This window comes from Stereum hirsutum (assembly GCF_000264905.1).
Source record: "Stereum hirsutum FP-91666 SS1 unplaced genomic scaffold STEHIscaffold_27, whole genome shotgun sequence".
Taxonomy (NCBI): domain Eukaryota; kingdom Fungi; phylum Basidiomycota; class Agaricomycetes; order Russulales; family Stereaceae; genus Stereum; species Stereum hirsutum.
Genome location: NW_006763157.1, coordinates 36,578 through 56,798, shown reverse-complemented (window position 1 = coordinate 56,798; position 20,221 = coordinate 36,578). Strand labels below are relative to the sequence as shown.

Here is a 20,221-nt window from a genome sequence, read left to right as displayed (position 1 = left end):
AGCTCGTCCCATATATGGTATGGTACCGCGCTTATCAATATTTAAGCATGTTGATGGCTATGTTCTCGCGATCTTCCCGGTCTCTCTTTCTCTCTTTACTATCTTGTTCTCGCATTGGCTTTATAGCTCGCTCCCAAATGCAACCCTCACGCACCCCGATCACACTGTCAAATCGACGAGTCGCAAAGCCTGAGGAGCCGTCGCTTTCCGTTCTCGATGAGGCTATAGCGCGATACAATTTCAAGTTCACTACACAAAATGGACGCCTTTGGTGCGTGAATGCTCCAGATTATTCGGAGGAGCGAACGCCGGATGGAAGGTCGAAGACAATACGCGCCATGGCGTTCACGCGTGCAGTACGTGTCCCACCCATCGTTTTCTCTCATGATGCATACCATTCAACATCGATAACGAATGTTTTCGGTAGAAAATGAAGTTCATGCTGCCAGAGCTCGTCGCCAAACCGAGGAACGCTCTCCCTCCGGACCTAGACATTGTAGATCCAACCACCGGACGGGCTCGAGTGGCCTCCCGCCATAATAAGAAACCCGTCACCATGTACTTCGGCCTGGGAATCACGACCCATCAGATGTCTTTCTACGGCCACCAAGAGAAGCTCAAAACTCACCACGAAGTCGGCCAACACCTGGCGGAACGGTTCAAAGCCCACCCAGGTCTCTCAGCGCCTGCCGTGACCTGCGAAATGGTCATCAATATCGATTACGATCTCGTCATTGCGCTGTATAGCAACTACACGAAGCACGACAGGGAGCTTTCTGAAGAGAGGGAGAAGCATATTTTGAAGTGGGTTGGGAAGCAGTTTGGGATCGCGGAGAAGGAGTGTTTGGGGATGTGGTATGAGGAGGACGCGCATATGAAGAATAGTCCTTTGACCGACGGGATCGTCTGGGTGCGTGTTTTTGTAATACATCGAAAGTAATTTATATTGAACTTACGGTCTATTTGCGTATCCAGGTTGAGGGATTTGATCCGAGATCTAAACGTACCGAGGTGGCGTAGAGCCTCTGACTCCGGTTATAGAGCGGTCTGCAGTGTGTATGATTACTTACGGAGGAAATGGAATTTGCCATCATTGATAAAGCCTGCGACAAGTTAAGCTTTCAGTATCAAGGACCGCGAACGCAAATGATTGTAAAAATTGTTGCGCGGTAATGCGCGCCATTCAACACGTCGTTCACTTTATTGACCGCTCACCATTGACAAACCAGGGTGGCCCGACTTTTGAGCTTAAAATATAGCACCTTTCCATTCCCCTTGAACAGATATGTATTTGGTATAAGTATCCTGGATGGTCATAGACGGGACGATGTCCATATTCCAGGTGTGGCGCGGGGACACGCCACACATACGCCACACGAGATAACCAGAAGCATGTGCAAGTACTGCAAAGATTCAACAGTAACCATATACATGGCCGATAAGCAACTCATAATGAGGTATACAAGGCGTACATTGTCATAATTCTATAGGACTTCCGATCACCCACTCTCTACGTCTTCTGCACCTCCACCTCTCGGCCCTCCCTCGCCTCCTATGCCTCCGTCACTCGGTTGGGAAACGCTTTATCGTAGCCAACGAACGTGAACCTAAAATGCACGTTATTCTTCTTCAACCTCTCCAAGGCCTCCTTACACCCCTCCTCGCCCACCTGCACCTCCTCCACCCAGCTCTTGACCCCATGCTCCTTCGCCACCTCCAGCATCTTGATCACCTCAGGCCTACTCCCAATATGACTGCCCGTAATGCTCGCGCCATTGAACAAGAAATGCGTCGCGCGCATCTCTGGGAGCGGCTCGTCCGGAAGGCCGACGTTGTGGAAGACGCCGTTAATGTTGAGTGTGGAGATATAGTCGACCATGTTGAAGGTGTGAGTGACGTCGGCGGTGTTGAGGATGAAGTCGAACGTGAACGCCCAGGGCTTTTGCCAGTCGGGCTCGGAGGTGACGATGAAGTGTTGGGCACCGCATTTTAGCGCGTCTTCTTTTTTGTGGGGCGAGTGGGAGAGGGCGTAGACTTCGGCGCCGAGAGCACGGGCAAATTGGAGACCGAGATGGCCAAGGCCGCCGCTGTGATTTATTATTTAGAGAATGAGCGGATCGTCAAGGCGTAAGTCAGAGGAGAAGATACGACGTACATTCCGAGGACGGCGACCTTCATGCCTGGACCGATTTTGGCGCGGTACATGGGACTGAAGACGGTGAGGCCGGCGCACATCAGAGGTGCGACCGTGGCAGACTCCATATCATCCGGGATCGGGAACGTGAAATATTCATGTGCCCGAACATGGCTCGCATAACCACCCTGCGAAACGATCCCGTCCTCGTACTCCGAGCCGTACGTAACTAGTCGCCACCATCGCGCACTCAGCAACACAACTACACCCAGGGTCGAAGGAGGCACTCACATTTCTTGTGCAGACAATAGTTCTCGTTGTCAGACTTGCATATTTTGCACTCCAGACACGCCCTGATCTGAGCTCCCACTCCGACGCGGTCTCCGATTTTGCAGAGCGTGACTTTCGGACCCGTTTTGATGACTTTGCCGACGATTTCGTGGCCGACGCAGAGAGGGAGCTTTCTTTGGCCCCAGCCGCCGGTGATAGTGTGGAGATCGCCTGTGCAGGTGAGGAATGAGTGATGGTTGGTTGGCAAGTTGGGGTAGATGCAGGGTGTAGAGACGGCGTGGAAGATGTGGATGAGGCTCGCGGCGAGCTTACTGAAGTAGAAAGAGATACGCACTTCCGCAGACGCCACAGCACTCAACAACGATATCTACATCGTTATCACCAAAGGTCTTTGGTGTGAGCTAAGAGTATCGGAAAGGATGCATATAAGCGAGATATAAGATGTTGTTATATAGAAGAAAGCGCCAGGTCAGTTCGTCGCTCTTGTTCCCAAGTCGGAAGCAACGCAGGACGTACCTCCGTCCTCTTGAAATCACTCCACTTCTCGTGCGAATAGACAGAGAAACCTTCGAAAGTATCAGGGTAAGGCATGTTTGACTTGGCGGAGGTTGAGGACGATATATATCAAACAAAAGAAGACTAGGGAGCTAGAGAGTGCAGAGTGAAAAGGGGAACACATCGTCTGTAGAGTTACTGCTTTATATCCATTTCCCGCAAGAAACCAATGATCCTGCAGAGGAGAATATTCGATGGAGATAAGATCGAGACAGGGACAGCGACGGCCGGCACTGACGGTGTGGCCGTTGGCGTAGGCGGACTTGGAGCCGTTGCGATAAGTGCTGGTAGATGCTCGTAATTGGCCCTAGTTGGCCGTCGTCATTGTTTCCTATCGCACCGACGCACAGGGATATATCGTCCCGCATGCGTCCCGTAGGCTATGAGAGCAGCGATGCAGATACATACATTCTTGAAGGAGTTCAGATCGAGGGACCGCAGCATAGGCAAAGGTTCAAGCTGAAGATCGCAAGATGCTCAGGAGACGGGAATAGTGCATTTGAAGGTGTGCTCGCTCGAAGAGACGTCCTTTTCTTTTCCTTTCGACAGCATGTCGGATGAAGGCTCGGGGGATACTACTCATTGTCATTGCGTGGTCGTGGTCATGGTTCGGTAGCGAAAGGGCATGTCAACCAGCCGGCGGCGTACCCCGCAAGTCAGATCCGAGCGCTTCCTCCCGTTTACCGAAGACGTGGCGCGTACGTTCATCCTTTTCTGGTGGCCACACAATTAATGACATATAGAAATGTGAAATGGATATAGGAGACACGGATGCATGGTAAGCAGAAAGCGTTAGTATCAGAGTATCAGAGCAAGAAATAAAAGAATATCTAGTGAATTAAACTGATGAACTATGGGCCGACTCGTAATCTCGTAACTTGAATGCAGTAAGTACCTCAGGCTGTTTACCATCTCGCAGCTTCTTGTCTTAACGAAAACATGCCACAACTCAACGTCTCCCAGGACTGCTCCCCTACACCAGCGCACTCGCGTCCAGATTAGATGGAGAGTCACGTCTCAATGACAGGGTCTCATTCGTCCTCGTCGTCACTGACACTCCCCCAGATCCGCTTATCATTAACCATATCCTCCAACTTGAATCCTTCCCTAATCTCCGCCACGTAAGCCCAGAGCGTATCATGGAACTCTTGCTCGTTTCGGGCTCTAGTGAGAGGAGTCAACATAGTTAGATCTGATGCCCGAGAAGCCTGAGAAGTGTTATAGCCTGCGAAAGAGCGTGAGCGTCGGAGGCCAGCGGATAAGCGAGGGTGGTTGGAAGGTTGGTGGTTAACGGTCGCCTGAGAAGTTGTGGGTATACGAAGTCTCGCGATGGAGTGCGAGTGCATTCGACCAGAGCCGTTGACACGATCCGAGACCAAACAGTCTGCGGCGGCGTTGAGTTCGGTGTTGTCGGTCACGCTCACAGTTGGGGAAAATTCAGATGTCTCAGGGATCGGTGAGGGGATACCGAGGTGTCTACCCGGATGGGCTGGGATACTGAGCCCTGGGCAGAGGATATTTCGAAGGTGATCGAGCTTTGCGCGAGCCTCGTCGACACTGGATTTGTCGCGTTTCAAGTCAGACGTCCCATGCTCTTCGACCGGAGCTAGGACCGCATCGTTTCCTTCGGGCGTGAATTCGGACAAAATACCATCCGAAGCGACTTGAGATCCCCTCACGTTTGTTCGCCCGTTATACGACGGCTCTTTATCTCGACCAACAGCGGGTGGCGCATCCGCCTCCAGGCTCTGTGTCATTCGTGTTCTAGCATCGGTCTCCGTCAAATTCACATCCGAGCACAACTCGCTAGGACGATCAACTCTCGCCCCAGTATGAGTCCTCCGCGTCTTGGGCGTAAACCCATCCATCAAAAACGGAAAGTTCTTGAACACTTTCCTCGCTTCTGAATCGTCCTTCAACGACTGACTGCGATAGTGCGAGGGTTTACGGGCGGAAAGAGTGTTCATTGTGTCAGAGAGGGCACAGGCGGAGGAACAGAAGATGTTGGAGTGCTCTAGGGAGGCGGGAAGGCCGCAGAGGCAGAGATGAGGAGGCTGAGGTTTGGGCTTGGAAGGAGCTGGTGGGGTGGCGTTATTCATCGTGGCGGTGGCTCGGGGCGTCGCGAGACCTGGGGCAGGAGGTGATTCGAAGCGAAAGACTGTAGAGTGGAGGAAGAAAAAAAAGGGTGTGTCAGTAGAGCTTTATATTACACAACACAGACCAGCTTTGTACAGAAAGAGACAATGATGATCGATAACCACGGGCATGTGAAACTATTCCTGAAAGGGACATAAAGAACACAACGCGTGTCTGTCGTCCGTAGGATGCGTGCCAATGTGTCAAGCCTAGATCGTCTCAAGCTGCGCTAGGCCCAGATACAATTGTGATCACTAATGAATAATGACCTCTCGAAGTACTATTTCGAGTCGAAATTGCTCTGTCTTTTTCTCAGGGGCCGATTTGGCAGCCTCTCGAAAGCCACTGCGGTGGTGGCAAACTTGAAGGCATAAGGAAAACGACATGTTATCCTCTGCAAAGATCTGCATCTAGTTTGTGCTGGAGTATGCGCAGGTCGGCATAATACGCCAAAGACATTATCCAGTAAAATAAGCAGTTCAAGAAAACCCATGAAGAGGATGCTGAGGACAGTTTTTGTGGCGGAGTCCAAGCGGAGTCAACACGCCCATTGTGATTACGCAATCATTCACGTGACAGACACGCCTGGCCTAAGCGCTACCGTGTTGACGCTCAACATCTCTCGTTTCTCCACCATCCACACCGTCACCGACGACGTCGACAGCCCCTCTCAGCCGTCGCTCGTCATTCACCATGATGACCAGACGTCGAACAAAAGCTGGCGGCAGCACCACCGCTTCCAACGCACCCGACAACTCACAGGACACCGACGCCGGCAGCGAGGTCTCCAGCACGAAGCCTGGTTCCTCCGTCAACAAACCTTTTACCGTCCCAATACCGGATGATCTCGACATTGAATATCTCAGCTCTACGCTACCCGATGTCGATTTCTCGAGACCATCAGCAGAAGATGTCTTGGCCTTGTACCAGCTCGTGCTAGGACAGGCGGCGGAGTTCGACGCGACGCAGAGGGAGCTTGAGGAAGCCCATGCTGAGATCGAGAAGAAAGATGTTGAGCTCGACCAGATCTTTCAGGACCGAGAGACGATGTCTGTAGAGTCCCAGAGGGAGCTCGAGAAAGTTCAGAACGAATTGAAGCAGATCAAACAGGAACGCGACGAGCTTGGTGCGTCTCACTCACGTCCCGTCATAATGCTCATCACAGTACATGGACTTACGGGTATTTATGTGGCGTTATTATAGCTTCCGAGAAGATTGAGCTGAGGAAACAGTTGATGATGGTGACCACTAGTCAGACGAGCTCCAGCTCAGAGGTTGAGCTCCTCAAAAACAGGATCAACGACACCGAGCGAGAGAAGCGTGATCTGGTTGGTGTCGTCGACCGTCTGAAAGAGGACAGCGCGATGCGTGATGGTACGCCCCTTCTCTCTATTTTTTTAAAACAATATTTGTTATATGATTTATTGGGATTCCCCCTCCATCTTCCTACGCCTTCACTCTAAGCTCGGGCCGTCTTCTTACCTTTGCTGACTGAACGAACGCGTTGCTTTCCCATTTTACAGAGGAAGTCACGTCACTCCGCGCAAACCTCAAGCAAGCCCGGCACGAATATCAGTCACTGGAATCCCAACTCCGCGAAGTCCGCTCCACCGAAACATCTACTAGGGTACTTCCTCCCTCCTCCCTCTTCCCCACCCTGACCCTGACTAACTCCAAACTCTATGTAGTTCAAACTCGACTCTCTAACCCAGCAACTCCAACTGGCCAAAGACGAATGCGAACGCCTCACTAACACGCTTACGACCCAACAATCCACACACACAGCCTACCGCACCTCCACCTCCACCCAACTCACGACCCTCCAATCTCAACTATCCACCCTCCAAACCGAACACACCGCAGTCCAATCCAGCCTCGCCTCTCTCCGCAGCTCGCACGCTCAGCTGAGCGCCGACAATGCCAGACTGTCGAGGGAGAAGGAGGAATACAAGCGGAGACAGGTCGAGAGCGAAGAGGAGTTTGGGAGGGAGGTCGAGGGGCTGAAGAGGCTTGTGGCTGTTATGGAGAGGAGGGAGGAGGAAGCGAAGGGCGTCGTTAGGAGGATAGAGAGTGATTGGGAATCGGTGCAGCGGACGGCCGAGAGGCGGGAAGACGAGCTCTTGCGTGAGGTGGACCGCGAACGCAAGAGGGCAGAGGAGCTCGAGGTGAAGTTGGAGGAGTTCGAGCGGGTGCTAGAGAGTGTCAACCGCGGAGACTACCCCGTTCCGAGCGCTGAGGCTGCCATGGGATTGGGTGTGTCGCCTTCTATGGCCTCGGTGTTTGGGACGCCGGGTTCGCCTGCGACGCCGATGAGGAGTGGAATATCGGATGCGACGGAGATGGCGATCATGGGTCTGAGCCCGACGATCGCGATGGCAAGCAGGGCGCAGAAGGCGGGGAAGACGTTTACGGAGGTCTACGCGGACCATGTTAGACTCCAGGATGCGTATGCGCGTAAGTGTAGGGAGTATGAGAATATGGAGAAGGCGCTCAATGGGGTGTTGAACCAGATTGAGGAGAGGGTCAGTGTTTACTCCTTCTCCCTCCGTTCTCTGTGTTTGAGGACTATTTGACTGACATGTACTTGTGTGGCATCCAGGCCCCCGTACTCGCCGAACAACGCATGGAATACGACCGCCTGATCTCAGAATCGCACCACATCTCATCCGAACTCTCCGCCGCTCTCGAGGCCCGCGACGCCCACGCCAAAGCCGCGCTCGACGCCACGAAGAAGCTCAATTCGATCCTCAAGGAGAACAACATGCTTGTCAAGCAGGCGGACGACCTCGGACGCCAAGTTCGGTATCTCTTGCGCCAGAAGGAGAGACTCGACCATCCCGAGCTGCCCGATGAGGAGGACACGGAGATGATTGACGGTGAAAGTGGCGCTCAGTCGGATAATATCGAAGATGTGATCACGAATAATCTAGTTCTGTTCACCACGCTCCCCGGGATGCAAATTCAGAACCAGAAACTGCTGCGTATCGTGCGTGAGCTCGGGGCGAAGATGGAATCTGAAGAAAAGGAGTGGAAGGAGGAGTTCAGGAACCAGTGGCAGGTCGAGGCCAGGAAGAGTGAAGATGCGATTCAGGAGGCTGCGAAGGCGATGATGGCGATGCAGGAGACTATAGACAGGGAGAAGGCCGCGAAAGAAGTTGCTATCAAGGAGAAGGATACGTTGAGGGCTATGTTGGAGAGAATGAAGAAGGAGGGTGGTCCGTCCGCTGTCGGTGGTGGCGAGTCGAACGGTGCGAGTACGGTCGAGCAAAACGGAGTTGGGGCAGGAGAGGAGCCAGAGGGGTTGAAGAGTCAGCTGGTGGAGGTGCAGAACGAGTTTGAGGCGTATAGGACGGAGATGGACGTTGATGGGGGAAGGGTGAGGGAGGAGCTTGTGAGAGTCCAGAGGGAGAACGGTCAGTTGAGCGGAGCGTTGGCCAAAGCAAATGCAAGGATCGAACACATGAACGGTACGTTTCTCACTTCCGCTTTCCTGCTTTCCCGGCGCATGTAACTGAACCACGGCGCTCGATATTATGGTTTCATCTCAGAGCGGCACCAAATGATGAAAGAGCAGTACAGCGTTCAAGCCCGCGATATGGACGAGCTTCGTAAACGGTATGATATCGTTTGCGATAAGTGGACCCGCACGGATGTGGAGTTTGCCAGAGCAACAGAGGAGCTTTCCGTCCTGGAGGGTAAGATGGAGATCATGAGGAACGAATGTGCGAATTTGAGAGCGGAGAAGGGAATTTGGGATGTAAGCCTTTTCGCCTTGCTCTATTTTTTTTCTCTCTACGGTTGAGCCGAGACTGACATACTTGGGATTTTTGTGGCTGGTTTATGCAGAGCATCCAGAGCCGCCTGGTTGAGGAGAACAGGGCACTGTCGGTCGAGAGGTCTCATCTGTCGGATCTGATGTCGAACGTGCAGAAGATGCATAACGACCTCGAGCGATCAGGCGAGAACGATAGGAAGAGGTTGGAAAACCAGATTCAAATGCTTGAGGGCCAGACGTACGTCTCTTCTCTCACCTCTGGCAGTTCAAGTCAACTTACGTGTTCGTTATCTGCTTGTGTAGCTTGGACATTCGTAACCAGCTCAGTCTCGAAAGGGACTCTGTCCAGAGGCTCACCCTGCAGAGGGAGCTCGAGGCCAAGGAACTCCAATCGCGCTTGGACAAACAGGTCCGTCGCCATCTAACTTCATGCATATTCCTATCCTGACCCATGCCCCTTCTCATACAACAGACCCAGGAACTTTCTACCACTCGCGAATCCCTCGCACGCGCAGAAACGAGTAAGACTCACCTCGAAGAGAAGGTTTCCGACCTTTCTCGGCAGCTGCAAGGCAACGAGGAGAAGTTAGCAGTTTATGAGCGCAGAGGGCCCATTGCGTCTTCGTCGGCTATGGCTGTGGATGGGGTTGGACATCAGGCTGAGATGGACGATGGGACGACGAAGGAACAGCAGCTTGAGACTGAGGTCGCTGATCTTCGGTGCGTTTCTCCATGCTCATCTTTTCGATTGATCGGATGGAGGTTCTGATGATCCTTGCATTCGAATTTGGGTGTTTAGCGCTCAGCTGAAGCTTGTGGAGGTGGATCTCGAGAACGCGAGAAAGCATGTGGCGCAGTTCCAGGAGATCAGTCAGGCGAGCGAGGCGGCTCTGGCTTCGTTGAGCTCGACGCACGACGAGTACAAAGCCAGCACCGAAGCCGCCTTGGCCAAGCAGGCAGTACGTCCATCACCCGTTTCGGTCTATCTCCATACTTCGAATCATTTATCTCATCTTCGTGATATTTGTAGAGCGAATACGCCGCCCTCCAGGCGAATCTCGAGGCTGTCAAGCAGCAGCTTGAGGAATCGAAGAAGATGTTGGCGGATGCGAAACGTGTGGCTGACGAGGAGAGGGAAGCATGGAGGGACGACAAGAAGACGTTGGAGGATACGATTGTGGACTTGACCTCTTCGGAGAAGCACATCGCGGAGGACAGATCTTCGAGGGACTCGGAGATCCGGGAGCAGGAGGAGCGCGCTAAGGTCCGTAACTTATTTTCCCATTTCTGTCCATCCCTGCGCGACATTCTGACGATGCTGTTATATAGGCTGCTGAGGAGCGGTACAGCCGCGAGGTCATCGCCCATGCGGAATCCATACAGACCATCGAGCAACTCAGGGCGCAATTGAATCAGCTACAGACGTCGTCGAGGCAGAATGCGGCCGCGGCTGAGACGGCGGCGGCGAAGCTGACGGCGTCGGAGGCGAGCTGGACGCAGCAGAGGGAGGCTTTGGACAAGGAGATTGCTGATCTTAGTGCACGGTGCGTGTTTTAGTCCTAGGTTGTGTCATCCACGCCATCTTAACGTTTCCTTTCCAACCCCATATACAGTGCCAAGGAACTCACCGAACAGAACAAGGTTCTCCACGAACACCTCGACTCCGTCAGCTCACAAGCCGCTCGCATCCGCGAGACCGCTGCCACCGATCCAGCCTCCGCCTCCGCCGAGAACGTCGACGCTGGCGATTCCGAGTTACACAGGGTTATCGCTTACCTACGCAGGGAGAAGGAGATCGTGGATATGCAGCTGGAGCTGAGCAAGCAGGAGAACACGAGGTTGAAGAGCCAGATTGCGCGGTTGACACAGGACCTGGATGATACGAGGACGACGTTGTCTGAGGTACGTTCTAGTTTGTTCGTAATTTCAAGAGACTCACTAATTCTTCATATTTAATCTTCAGGAGCGCGAACGTGCTGTCGCCGCCGCTGCCACCGATGCTCAGCACGCCGAGCTCGTTGAGAAGATCAACCAGCTCACGATCCTTCGCGAGAGTAACGCCACTCTCCGTGCTGAATCTGAGGCACACTCGAAGCGCGTCAGGCAGCTTGACATCAAGGTCAGGACCATGACAGCGGAGCTCGAACCTCTCCGCGAGCAGGCTCGTGTGGCGAAGGCAGAGCTGGAGGCTCGTAACCTTCACGTTCGGAAGTTGGAGGAGGAGAACAAGAAATGGCAGGAGCGTAATGCTCAGCTCCTCACTAAGGTACGTGTTGGCATGACTTTGACGCCGTGATATCTTCGTCAAGCTGACTGTTCACCTTGCTACAGTACGACCGTATCGATCCCGCGGAAATGCAAGCACTCAAGGACGAACTCCAACGCTTGAAGGCGGAGAAGGCTGCCGCGTCTGTGACTGACTCTGCCGATGAGGCCGCCAAGGCTGAGAGGGTTCGTTTGTCTTACACCATCACGATTCTCTAGCTGACAGTATTCTCCTTAGCTCGAAGCTCTGGAGAAAAACTTGAAATCTCACAAGGATGCTCTCGCGCAGTTCAGGCAACGCATGGGTCAAGTGAATGGCGAGAAAGCCCAGCTGAACAGGGACTTATCTGCGGCGCGCGAGCAATTGAAGGCTCTCAATGTTCGGCTCGAGGCGCAGAAGAATGCCACCCCTGCTCAAGACGCAGGTTCTCAACAGCTCAGGACAGAACTTGCCAGGCTGCGTATGGAGAAGGCTACCGTGGATAGACAGCTCGCTGAGGAGAAGGCTAAGCAGACCAACGCGCAGCCTGCTGCCAACGTCACTGCACTCCAGGCTCAGATTGTGAGTTTCTCGTTATGCACCCTTCTCATCGTCAGTTCTGATGGCGACCTTAGACTTCTTTGACCACCGAGCGCGATCGTCTGAAGACGGAGATGGCGGCTCTCTCATCTGCGCCTGCGTCGAAGGACAACGCTCAATGGGAGGCTGAAAAGGCCGCTCTTGTGAAGAGTCACGCCGAGGCCATTGCGAAGGCCGAGGTCAGTGTCCTTCGTGCTTGCTACGTTCCAAGACTGTTATACTAACTGATGATATCCTCAGGCCGAGACAAAGAGGCTTCTGGAAGAAGTCCGCGGCTTCAAGATGTCTAACGTGAGTGCTTACCACGTTTTGTCTTCGACGCTTCACGCTGACAAGATGATGCAGGATAAATTCAAGGCTCGCATTGAGGACTCCAATAAAGCCCGTCAGAAACTCGTTGATGAGCAAGCTGCAGCCCTCAAAGCTGCCGTCGACAAAGCGACCGAGGCTGCCTCAGGCACCGGCTCGGAGGAGATCATCAAAAAGCATGCCGAAGAACTCCAGGCCCTCGAAGCGCGTCTGAAGACTCAATACGAAGCCGAGTTAAAGGCTGCCGTCTCAGCAGTAGAGGCCAAGGTCAAGGAAGAGTCCACTGCTTCTGCCGCCGTCCCCCCCGATACGGAGTCTGCTGTGAAGGAGGCCGTCGCCAAGCGGGAGAAAGAGATCATGGCCACGGTGGACGAACGGATCGCCAAAGCCCAGGAGGCAGGACGGATGGAAATTCAGGCAAAGATGAAGGTCAAGGACGGGCTGCTCGTGCGCGTCCAGACGAAGATCAAGCAGTTGGAGGCGCAGATCGATGCGTGGAAGAAGGCTGGGCTTGTTCCCGAAGACGAAACCCCAGTCGCTGCCTCCAACCCGCCTACCACTTCCAATGCGACCCCTGCTCCCGCTGCTCCCTCCGCTCCCGTTTCCACCACTTCCACGACTCCCACCACTACACAGGCTCCGACCGCTCCAGTAACCAGGGGAGGCGCTCGTGGTGGACTGGCTGGTCGTGGTACTAGTCTCCCCCGGCGACCGTCCGTGCCTGCTGCTGGTCCTTCGAATGTCGGCCTTGGAAGAGGGCGTGGTGGTATGAGCATCCGTGGTACCGCCAATCCTGCAGCCGCCGTCAATGCTGCTGCTGCTGCCAATGCCGGTCTCTCTATCACTGGTGCTGCAGCCAAGCGCGCCAGGGAAGAAAATGAAGCTGCTAGTGGCAACTCGCTCGCCAAGCGATTGAAACCCGCGGAGGGTGGCGCAGCTCAGAATGCGGGTGGAAATGCAGGTGCGCCGGCTGGGGGACCAAAACCGCCAGTACAGTTGCAGCGTAATCGGACTGGGCATCCATGATCATGTTTTTTCTTTTTTGTTGTCTGTGAACCACCATATTCTTTCTCCTCATTTTCGTCGAATTATTTGTCCACACGGTGTTTGTTGTATTTTATAAGATCCAGCTTTTCTAGTTTTCTTGATTGTACATTGGACTTCGCCGTCGAGCGTGTCTTCAATTGCATGCCTCTTGCACATTATTGCACTCAATGCCGCCCCGTGTCTTGTATGACCACCCAGTCAACCCTTCCCCATCAAGACAATGTGGCTCTGCGAAAGTTTTCTCCGTCTCCCTCGACACGCTCTACAAGTTGCTCCTAGTTGTCCCGTTACTTTTCAACGGTGAGCTTCTCTTTCATATCCCGATTAGTCGAAGGCGTCTAACCTGAAACGTTTCCTACCAGATTGGGTCGCCCTTTAGGGCCAAGCACTCGGCTCGCTGACTCCGAGTGTCAATGGCACCGTGACAGTGTGACGTCCATTGTTCACGGTTTGAGACGGCACGTTGCTGGACGTTGTCCTTTCATACAAATCCTCAGCGCAACACTTCCAGGCTTGCTCTCGCGCCTTTTGCATCGAACCATTCTCCCTTCCGCTGCATCTCAGACTCGCGTGCGTATTTCCCTCCCCCATGTTGGACATTGCCACTTACTATTGTTACCCGACCGCAGCGACATCGATTCCTCACGAAATGTATCCTACCAAGGCTCCACGCGTTCCTCGGTCACCTAGTTTATGCTCCTGCGGTAGTCCCGTAGGATCTGACCGCGATTCCTGCTTCTGCTCCGATGCCTGCGCCCGCGCCGACGCCCTCGACACACTAACCAATACAAGGCCCTCTCACTATCGTAGCAACTCGATCAAACACCGCGACAAGATCAATCGTATCTTCACTGACATGGCGGGGAACCTTATTCATGGAACAGGGGCTGCTCCCGCTGCCTTGATGACGCAGACACGTAGCCCTTCGGCGTTCGCGCGGGACGCTCAGACCTCTGTAGGGACATTGTCGCCCAGGATGGGAGGCGATTCGTTTGGGATGTACGCGAGGGTGTCACCGCTAACGGAGCGACAGGCTAAGGAGCGAGAGTTGTCGAATGCAGATCCCGAGCCGGCGGTGGTACCCGAATATTCTGGCAGGTCGCTCAGAGCTCAAAACGAAGGAGACTTCGCTCGCGAGAACGAAGACAACGATACAGCGGACTGCGCCTCCTTATCGAATGCTAATCCCGGAGGGTCTACGACGCCGATGTTCAACAGGATTCAAGGATCTTTCCTCCGGATGAAACTCCAAAGCTTGAGGAAGGTATCGACAGTCGAGAACTTGCGCTCAGTTGCTCCACCATCTCAACTCAGGATCGTGCCGCCTTCTCCGTTCCACGCTGATGTAGATATCGACGTCCCCGAATCGGTCGAGGAACATGAGGAGAGGATGCGGATCCCCAGTCCGGGAGAGAAGGAGAAGCTTCGAGTCCCCGACCCATCAACATTCTCCCCCCGGTCTTCCTCCAGTCCACGATCCCTTCGTCATTCACGTTCATTCTCTGGATGGTTAGACCCTTCGCCGCTGGACTTGGAGAACGACGTTCTTCGTGCGCTTCAACATCTTCGAGCCGATCAACGCGACGTGGACGAAGAGCTCGACGATGCTATGTGTCGAATCAGAAATGCCTTTCACCGCGAAGAGGACGATGACGACTAATTTGCACGCCCTCATAATCTGCTCGTTGACATGACCCTTTTCCTATTCTGTTCTCCAGTCGAAGCCGTTTCTCGTGTTGTATTTCTGCGCAATATCTGATATTATGACTGTCCTCCCTATGTCTTATGCTACTCTCCACGTTGATTCAGCCTTGTTCTCATTGCTCGTCGCTCCGACACCATATGAGTGATGAATCACAAAGAGTGTCCACGTTCCACAAGGATTTAAGAAATGGTCATGGTTCCGAAGGATACTACGTGTACGACGGTTCTTAGAGATACGAACAAAACATCTCTACGGCTACAGCATAAATGATATTTTAAACTAAATGTCGCATTCTGACGTCTCTAGGCCGATGTTATCCTATTGGGGAACGCCTTGTCATAGCCAGTGAAGGTGAACCTGAAGTGCACCTTATTCTTCTTCAGTCTCTCCAAAGCCTCCTTGCACCCCTCCTCCCCAATCTGTATAGTCTCGACCCATGGCTTGACGTCCTTCTCCGTCGCTACCTTCAACATCCTCAGCATCTCCGGCCTACTCCCAATGTGGCTCCCCGTAATGCTGGCCGCGTTATGCAAGAAATGGAAGGCACGCATTTCCGGAAGAGGTTCGTCAGGCAGACCGACGTTGTGGAACGTTCCGTTGATGTTCAGGGTAGAGATGTATTCGACCATGTTGAAGGTGTGGGTTACGTCGGCAGTGTTGAGGATGAAGTCGAAGGTGTATTGCCAGGGCTTGTACCAGTCGGGTTCGGAGGTGACGATGAAGTGTTGAGCGCCACATTTAATGGCATCGTCTTTCTTGTGTGGCGAATGAGAGAGGGCGTAGACTTCGGCGCCGAGAGCACGAGCAAATTGAAGGCCCAGGTGACCGAGACCGCCACTGCAGACCAATAAAATGCCACTCGTAAGAAGGTGGAAGAGAGCAAGGCAATCAAGGGTGGGGCCAGTAAAGATAATATGGACGTACATTCCAAGTACAGCGACCTTCATTCCAGGGCCAACCTTGGCGCGGTGCATGGGTCCGAAGACAGTGAGGCCGGCACACATCAAGGGAGCAGCAACAGCGGAGTCCATCTCCTCAGGAATAGGGAAGGTGAAGTATTCATGCGCGCGAATATGACTTGAATAGCCTCCCTGCGCGATCGTACCGTCGGGGTACGGTGAAGCGTAGGTATCTACAGTGCGAAAAAAAAGAGGCAAACATCCAGCGTCAGCTATGTGACATTGAAGCAATCAAAGGAGATAGTTCGCACGGATCATGTGAGGGCAGTAGTTCTCATTATCGTCTTTGCAAACCTTGCACTCCAAGCAAGCCCCGATCTGTGCACCGACGCCAACGCGGTCTCCTACTTTGCAGAGCGTTACCTTTGGCCCAGCCTTAATGACCTTGCCGATGATTTCGTGTCCAACGCAGAGAGGAAGATTTTGAGTACCCCAGCCGCCGGTAATCGTGTGGAGATCGCCTGCGTAAGAGGAAGAGGAAGAAATCAACATTCGGTGAGTGCTGGTCACGGAGAGGACGAAGACGCACTTCCGCAAACACCGCAAGCCTCGATAACGATATCGACATCGTGGTCCTCGAAGGTCTTTGGCTTGAACTGGATGCAGAGACAACGAGAATTCTAGTCAACGGGGAATAATACAGATCGACGGTGCAGACGTGCCTCTGTCTTTTTCAGGTCGGACCAGTTCTCATGTGAGGTCACAGAAAAGCCTTCAAAAGTCTCAGGATACATAGCAGCGACTGGGGATTTTTATGAGGAAGCGAGGGGGATGGGGGAAGAGATTACATCTCGATGTCAGAAAGCAGAGGTTTTATAGCACCCGCCGGCTGGAGGATACGATCGTCCGTCATGGCTATCGTGCTGCAGAACGATGAAGCAAAAATCGTCGATTGCGGATTGCTCATCCCAACGTTGGTGAGCGTAAAGCCGATACGGTCATCCAATTACGAGGAGCGACAATGGATTTAGCGGGTTTCTGTAAGCAAGAAATTTGAAGGGTGTGGGGTAGATACTCGCTCGAACGTTGAACGCATCGGATGTAAAGCTCGGTATATTGTCCTTCTAGATGACGTCGAATAGCTTGCGCAGACAGTAAATTTGTCGGCGGAATGGAAGGATTGGTCCCACAATGTACCAGACATTTGTAAATAACCGAGACATTCCTGCGCCAGAGCCTCTAACCGATAAATAGCTCAGTAGACTTTATGGTCGTTGAAAGCGACAACGAGCTCGAGGAGGCGGCAAGATTGAAACTTTGGAAGGAAGGAGAGTCAAAAGCCGAAGCCGAGGTGCCCGGATGCGGGTACTTCATTGCCGAGGCGGCATCCTCGGCCGCGGTGGCCAAGCAGTGGCACATCGGACAAGATTGTGGCGTTGGTCGTCAAAGTCTTTATGTCCCATTTTAAAATTCTGACCATCAGTCAAGATTCAAATATTCACCATCGTCTTTAGGGTAGAAACGTAGCATTGGCATTGAATACTCAGCTTAAGCATGAGTTGGTACGTGTGATGTCTATGTACAGTGAAAGGCATCATCGTCAAGACTCGTCACGAGGCGTCGTATTCGTAGCGTAGTACCAAAAGGTCGAGCAGGCATGAAAAGACATCATTTGAAAAAAACCAAGAACCAATCAATGGACTAGCAGGTAAGAGGAAACATAACACTGAAATATGACTGGGCTGGAGGATAGACCTTGTACCCACTGAGGGCGTTGCCAGTCAAAGGCCGCGTAGGCTTCAGAACTTGAAGAGGGGGATAGTACATAGAAATGAGGAAAAGAAACCGAAGGGAAGAGATCCTGAGCACGAAAAGAAGTAGCCCGTTGAGTGAATTCGTACGAAACGTAAAGAAATGGGAGCTGTCGTAATGTGAAGAGGGTGGAACAAAATAGAACACGAGAGACGAGTATATCCAGCGACTTCGACATCGACAACACATAGATAGCGAGGGGAAACAGACATAATGAACAGAAACAACACGATATGCAGACGAGACGAGACAATGGTACAGGTAGCGGATGAAGGTGAGGGAGGGAGAGCGAGACAAGATGGTATGACATCGAAGGGGATAATGACAATTGTGAATATAATGAAGCAGCAGAAACAACAGTCCAATGCAATGATGAGATAATGAACAATGACGGGGAAATCATACAGAAATGAGAGAGAAAAGATGCAAGAAAAAAATTGAACGACACGGCTTGGAGGAAGAATGGCTCACGAAGGTGCGAGCATCAAGCATGGACCGCCCTGCCCGTGGAGGACTTTACGGAGGCGGTCCTGCCAGTAACCATCGCTTTGAGCGCCTTCCTCACATTCTTCACCGTCTTCGTCCTCGGATCCCGCGTCAGGGGAGCCGAACTGACGCCACTAAAAGTCTGCATCACCCCAATTTCATCGACACTCTTTGCTCTCCTCTCGTCGACCAAATCCTCGCTAGATACCGGAGGCGGCATCGCAGACTTCCTAGCAGAGAGGAACATCTTCGGAGAGGGCTTGGGGATCGCTCCGTCGGGGCCCAGTGATCGACTGAGACTGCGAGGCTCGCTGTCGACAGGGACAGCGAGCTCAGATTGGTAACCGCGCCCTACACGCTTGACCCCGCTAGTGGCCATGAGGAAGCGGTCGTAGACGCCCTCGGTGCGCTTTCGGGTGTTGGGAGACTCGAGAAGAGGTGATGGAGCACGAGATGCATAGGGTTGGACGACGTGCGGTGATGCGACCAGGCTATCGTCGACTTTCGACCAGGCTATCGAAGAACTGGGAGTCGCAGGGACAGGCCTGTCCATCATTTCGCAGACCTGGATCGTCGGCGTCCTATGCTCGGTGATGAAAAGGCTCTTGTCAAGCACGGCATCCAGACGCAAAGGGGGAGGAGGCTGAGACACTAAAGATGCATAAAATAAGTGGCGTGTATATCGGGGGAAGCATAAGGCTCACGTCTTTCGAGCTCAGATTGTAAGCGGGAAACAGGGCTGATAGGCCTCGAGAGCAGATCGGACTGGGACTTGGACTTCGTTCTTCTCTTTGAAGGACTCTCGGGCTCCTCTGCGACCGTACTCTCAACGATCTTCTCCGGTGAAAGCCCGGAGACAGTAGCCCTCCTCGTCATCGGGGGACATAAGGGCGTACTTTTCTTGAAAACCCGGATGTTCTCACCCTCGGATTCGGACGGAATCGTCGGTAAGGTGCTGCTGAAAGCCGAGAGCATTGAAATCTGGGGATTCTCCTTCGGTACGAAAGACTCGGAGGACATTCCCCGCGCGAAGAACGATGAGGCGTTAGCGGCCCTGTACATAGAGGACGATGCGGATATGACACTCTCATCGGCGGCAGTAGGTCGTTCCTTGCTTGTCTTGCGGGGGGAGCCATCTTGTTCAAAGATCTGGCTGGCGGCGAGGATCTTGCGCGGTCTACGCGAAGACAGGTTGGATTGAGCCTGGGAGGTCGTTCGGCAGTGAGATGCAGAGCGGGATGGCGGAGCAACTGGAAGTGGAACCAGAGGCTTGACACTAGAGGAGGCGAAGTTTTGGCGAGCGTCCTCAACGACCTCTGAACATGAACATGTGAAGGAACCGTCAACAACCATTTACCGAATTCAAGCAAGGTGATACTCACTCTCGACATTCTCAATCCACATTGTCATCCTATCGGCTCTGTTGTCGGCGCCAACCCGCTCATTACCGGTCGAGGGACGCAGAACGGGCAGCATAGAAGCTACTGACATGTATGTGGGTCGTGAGCAACATAACAAATTCAGAGGTCATTGGCGACTCGTCGCCATACCTTCAGTTGAAGTCGTGCCCTCTCGACTACCGTTGAATTTCAGAGCATCCTCCGAGGGCATGGACAGATCCTGACGTTGCATCGACGCCGACGTCGACTTGTGGCCCCGTGCAAGATGGCCCAAGGTTGAGGATTTGTATAGTCGTACCGTTTTACCTGCCGACGGAATCAAGGTTAAGTAAGTCCGATCTGCGTGGAGCCTGAGGCAAGAACGACGTACCGATGGACATTTTCAGACCATGGGTGAATTGGCTCAAGTTAAGAGACGACTCGTTGACAGAGTCCTCCGTGCTATCGACGGGCCTAGGAAGCGTATCCTGCGCTAAGGTGAAGTCCATCACTGAAACACACAACATCATGGACAGAGAAGAAGAACAAGGGGAAGAGAAGTGAAAGGAGAAAAATTTCGTTAGAAACATCGCCTCGCCACAGTTATAAGGGAACGATCTCATACCGGGAGACAACGGCGTTGGCGGCAAACTGTCCGACAGGATCTTCGAAGCATTATTGCTCCGCTCGAACGCAAATGAAGCATCCGTCAGACCCTCGACGCTCCGCCCTGAGCGGGCCTCAGGTCTACCGCGCGAGGGCTGCATGCTGACGCGGAACCCAATTTGCACCTCACCCAAGGACTCGTCTCCCTCCATGTCCGGATCAAGATCGAGTTCCCTTTCCCT

At 53.1% G+C, this 20,221-nt stretch overlaps 6 protein-coding genes across 6 annotated transcripts; 3 read left to right on the top strand and 3 right to left on the bottom strand.

The window, feature by feature from the left end:
• Nucleotides 1-137: 137 nt before the first annotated feature.
• On the top strand, nucleotides 138-1,020 carry STEHIDRAFT_163717 (uncharacterized protein; the record flags this gene model as incomplete). Its single annotated transcript, XM_007311438.1, has 3 exons — nucleotides 138-356; nucleotides 428-910; nucleotides 976-1,020. The coding sequence occupies 3 exons, from the start codon at nucleotides 138-140 to the stop codon at nucleotides 1,018-1,020; spliced, it is 747 nt and encodes a 248-aa protein (XP_007311500.1).
• A 532-nt stretch (nucleotides 1,021-1,552) lies between these two features.
• STEHIDRAFT_69515 (NADPH-dependent medium chain alcohol dehydrogenase) lies at nucleotides 1,553-3,016 on the bottom strand (the record flags this gene model as incomplete). The annotated part of the gene is made up of 5 exons (XM_007311417.1): nucleotides 1,553-2,087; nucleotides 2,156-2,363; nucleotides 2,426-2,635; nucleotides 2,760-2,826; nucleotides 2,942-3,016. 5 exons carry the CDS (start codon nucleotides 3,014-3,016, stop codon nucleotides 1,553-1,555), a joined length of 1,095 nt encoding a protein of 364 aa, XP_007311479.1.
• Nucleotides 3,017-4,011: 995 nt separating this feature from the next.
• On the bottom strand, nucleotides 4,012-5,079 carry STEHIDRAFT_116562 (uncharacterized protein; the record flags this gene model as incomplete). The annotated part of the gene is made up of 1 exon (XM_007311437.1): nucleotides 4,012-5,079. The coding sequence occupies one exon, from the start codon at nucleotides 5,077-5,079 to the stop codon at nucleotides 4,012-4,014; it is 1,068 nt and encodes a 355-aa protein (XP_007311499.1).
• Nucleotides 5,080-5,812: 733 nt separating this feature from the next.
• STEHIDRAFT_69622 (uncharacterized protein) lies at nucleotides 5,813-13,071 on the top strand (the record flags this gene model as incomplete). Its single annotated transcript, XM_007311426.1, has 19 exons — nucleotides 5,813-6,242; nucleotides 6,320-6,490; nucleotides 6,640-6,743; nucleotides 6,805-7,638; nucleotides 7,716-8,583; nucleotides 8,665-8,873; nucleotides 8,963-9,129; nucleotides 9,195-9,300; nucleotides 9,364-9,611; nucleotides 9,691-9,850; nucleotides 9,922-10,155; nucleotides 10,221-10,441; nucleotides 10,505-10,793; nucleotides 10,855-11,157; nucleotides 11,223-11,303; nucleotides 11,410-11,634; nucleotides 11,772-11,915; nucleotides 11,989-12,027; nucleotides 12,082-13,071. The coding sequence occupies 19 exons, from the start codon at nucleotides 5,813-5,815 to the stop codon at nucleotides 13,069-13,071; spliced, it is 5,823 nt and encodes a 1,940-aa protein (XP_007311488.1).
• A 610-nt stretch (nucleotides 13,072-13,681) lies between these two features.
• STEHIDRAFT_163713 (uncharacterized protein) lies at nucleotides 13,682-14,752 on the top strand (the record flags this gene model as incomplete). The annotated part of the gene is made up of 1 exon (XM_007311436.1): nucleotides 13,682-14,752. The coding sequence occupies one exon, from the start codon at nucleotides 13,682-13,684 to the stop codon at nucleotides 14,750-14,752; it is 1,071 nt and encodes a 356-aa protein (XP_007311498.1).
• Nucleotides 14,753-15,099: 347 nt separating this feature from the next.
• STEHIDRAFT_135765 (NADPH-dependent medium chain alcohol dehydrogenase) lies at nucleotides 15,100-16,490 on the bottom strand (the record flags this gene model as incomplete). The annotated part of the gene is made up of 5 exons (XM_007311435.1): nucleotides 15,100-15,634; nucleotides 15,722-15,929; nucleotides 16,008-16,217; nucleotides 16,286-16,352; nucleotides 16,419-16,490. 5 exons carry the CDS (start codon nucleotides 16,488-16,490, stop codon nucleotides 15,100-15,102), a joined length of 1,092 nt encoding a protein of 363 aa, XP_007311497.1.
• Between the last annotated feature and the right edge of the window lie 3,731 nt (nucleotides 16,491-20,221).